The following is a 2,817-nucleotide window of genomic DNA, read 5'->3' as shown; positions in this document are numbered from 1 at the left end:
GGCTCTCAGGAGAATTATGAGCACTTCATCCTCAGTTGTGTTTGGTAAACATGTTTATTGACCACTTTGTGAGGGAAAAATCTGAAGGCACATGGCCACTCAAATTAGGGACAGATGGGAATAATGGGAGCATTAATGGCTTAGAAAAGGAGGACAGAACCTTTTCACTCAGGTAGTACAGAAACATGAGTACTGACCCAGCATCAGCCAAATGAGATCACTCTTAAAAAATCACATTTAATTCAGAATTATTTAATAGTAATTTAGCTGAATTAATTAACATAACTTTTGCTCCATTTCTTAAATTGCTTCTATAGTTTGGGTCATACCTCCTGTCCCAGAGGGAAGAAAGAAAAAGAAAAGTTCATTAATTAATAATCATCATTTATTATTGTTAGTTTGTCTAAATATAGATCTTTAATAATTTTATTATGTGTTTGATGTTTATATTATTTATTTGAGTATGAATCATAGATCATAGATAAACGTATCATTAAATGGCACAAATAGGGCTACTTAATAAATGTCTTACAGTGCTCTGAACACCACACTCATTTGGTTTCAAGTTGTCACTTTTAAAAAGCAGACTTTTTGCTGCACCTTGCGACTGAAATCAAAATATAGTAGGCGGACTCCTCATGACCTAAAACGTGTGGAGTCACCCACATGGATCAGCAGCACACACACGTTTAAGGGCCGGAGTTGTATAACTTGTTGTTGTTTGTGGATTTTACCGCAAATTGTACATTCATGCACGGACGCGCAAACAGACCCACATACCCCCTGCATGTGTGTTTTGAGACCAATCTAAACATTGTAGACAGCTGACATGTGATTTCTGGAGACTGTAGGTGGATTAAGGTTTCCATAAAAGAGGATGGTCACCGCTGATCTTCTCAGATATTCACAGAGGAGAGGAACAGGGGAGAGTTTGGGGAACTTGAGTGGACACAACGAGAGGAAAGAAGGAGCATCTCGTTTGAAAAAGAGAACACACATTTATTGGATAATTGAAACACGCCATTCAACATGCCCTCGTTAGCGCTGAAATGCCTGCTGCTGTGTACGTTGATCGGTTGGACGGTGTGTGCCTGCATGCTGAAGAATCACACCTTAGGGATTGAGAGGCACGACTGTGCCCAGTGTGTGGCTGTGAACACTACTATCTGCAGCGGCTACTGTTACACACAGGTGACCACTCACACACACACTTGGAACCTCTTCATTTTGTTTTATGATGCAAAGAATGAGGCATTAAGGCAAAGGGTATGATTAGGCGATGTTAAGTGGCACATTTTAAGGTGCAGCACCCGGTTGCTTGTGTGGCACAGAGGCAGAGACAGATGCGTTATGGCAAACACATCCTACCGCAATGATAAAAATCAACATCTTAAATCTTCTAAACTGATTTTGCTCAGTTGTAAGCTCCTTGTTGTGCATCAAAAATGAAAATCATACTTTAGTGACAAGGAGGTACCACAACCATCATTGTGTTAACCCGGGTGTATGAGGATCACCAAACCCCGCCTCTAACAGTCCTGTCTCCCCTCTCTCAGGACACCAATCTGAGGGGACGGTTCGGGAGGACTTTCCTGATCCAGCGTAGCTGCGTGCCTCTCTCATTGGTGTACCGATCCGCCCGCCTGCCGGGCTGCCCTCACGGTGTCGACCCACAGCTGTATTATCCCGCGGCGCGCCGGTGCAGCTGCAGGCGCTGTGACACGCGCACACACCACTGCGTCCGCACCAGCCGGATCTCAAGTTACTACCGATGCAGCACGAGCCTTAAAGGCAGCGTGGAGAGCCAGAAGCAGCCCCACACTTTGGGAAACTTACAATAAGCACTGTGCGTAATGTTGGACTGCTTTTTGTTACTGTAGTGCATCTCCGCTCCTCCGCTGGTCATGCTGTTTTCTCTAGTTTGTTGGGCAAGATATTGCAATAAAACACTGTGTTAAGCATGCGTTAGGCAAGAGCTTTATTGTGAATTGTATTGGCTCTGTAAATTAATGAAATGAGCTCATGGTCATTTTATTTCCACATTAAATAAAGTTTAATTTCTGCGCCAACAGAATACCAATAGTATACTTACATGTTATACTTGTGCCTTTCTCACAGAAGAGTGAGAGTAGTGTGTGTGTGTATGTGTGTGTGTGTGTGTGTGTGTTCCCCTGTGTTTGAAGTCTGTGGAAAAAAAAGTTCTCCTCTTTGCAATGAAACAACCTTGAGGAAATGTTGCATCATTCTCACTTAGTTTAGTGGTTTTCCTGAGACGCGTTGGTCCATCCCACTTTACAAAGGAACCCCTTACATTGGCCAAGAAGTCGCCCGGAGCTGTTGCATATGCGCTTTCTTCCTTTTTCCATCCATTTATTTCCATTCAGAGGTGGGAAGAAGAGTCGGCAGTTAAACTTTGTTTCTGCATCATTCTTTGACTTCAAGTAAAGGTAGGCTCCTTGTTTACACTTGTGCACCTATTGGTTTACAGCAGACTTGCCCATGTGAAACATCTGAATACTCACACACACACACACACACACACACACATACACAGAAGCAAAAAGATTCTGTCTTCAGGTTTGAAACATTTGAGTTTCTTCTTGAAGACCTTTGTTATTAAGTCTAAATGCGTTTTCAATTATGGATGTGCACAAGAATGACACTAAATGGGCAAAAATAGCCCTATTTATGGCTACATGAGTGAAATTATGTATATAATTGTATAACAACACCTTTTGCACAGCACTTGTGTAATTCTCTTCACCCAAATGGTCTGCTACAGATAGAAGAAGATACTAGATAAATGATGAATTGTGT

General features: G+C 42.2%; 1 protein-coding gene across 1 annotated transcript; it reads left to right on the top strand.

The window, feature by feature from the left end:
* Window positions 1–1,029: 1,029 nt before the first annotated feature.
* On the top strand, window positions 1,030–1,841 carry LOC118323842 (follitropin subunit beta-like). Its single transcript, XM_035655881.1, has 2 exons — window positions 1,030–1,191; window positions 1,557–1,841. Exons 1-2 carry the CDS (start codon window positions 1,030–1,032, stop codon window positions 1,839–1,841), a joined length of 447 nt encoding a protein of 148 aa, XP_035511774.1.
* Window positions 1,842–2,817: the final 976 nt, after the last annotated feature.

Source organism: Morone saxatilis, unplaced genomic scaffold (assembly GCF_004916995.1).
Source record: "Morone saxatilis isolate NCDOM2014 unplaced genomic scaffold, NCSU_SB_2.0 Contig15, whole genome shotgun sequence".
NCBI lineage: Eukaryota > Metazoa > Chordata > Actinopteri > Moronidae > Morone > Morone saxatilis.
The sequence above is the reverse complement of the archived record's forward strand: the minus strand, read 5'-3'. Positions and strand labels throughout refer to the sequence as shown.

Excerpts from the sequence above, each read along its gene's own strand:
- LOC118323842 (XM_035655881.1), top strand. The coding sequence starts at position 1,030 with ATGCCCTCGTTAGCGCTGAAATGCCTGCTGCTGTGTACGTTGATCGGT. Across the intron at positions 1,192-1,556 it reads GCGGCTACTGTTACACACAG|GACACCAATCTGAGGGGACG; the intron begins GTGACCACTCAC and ends CCCCTCTCTCAG.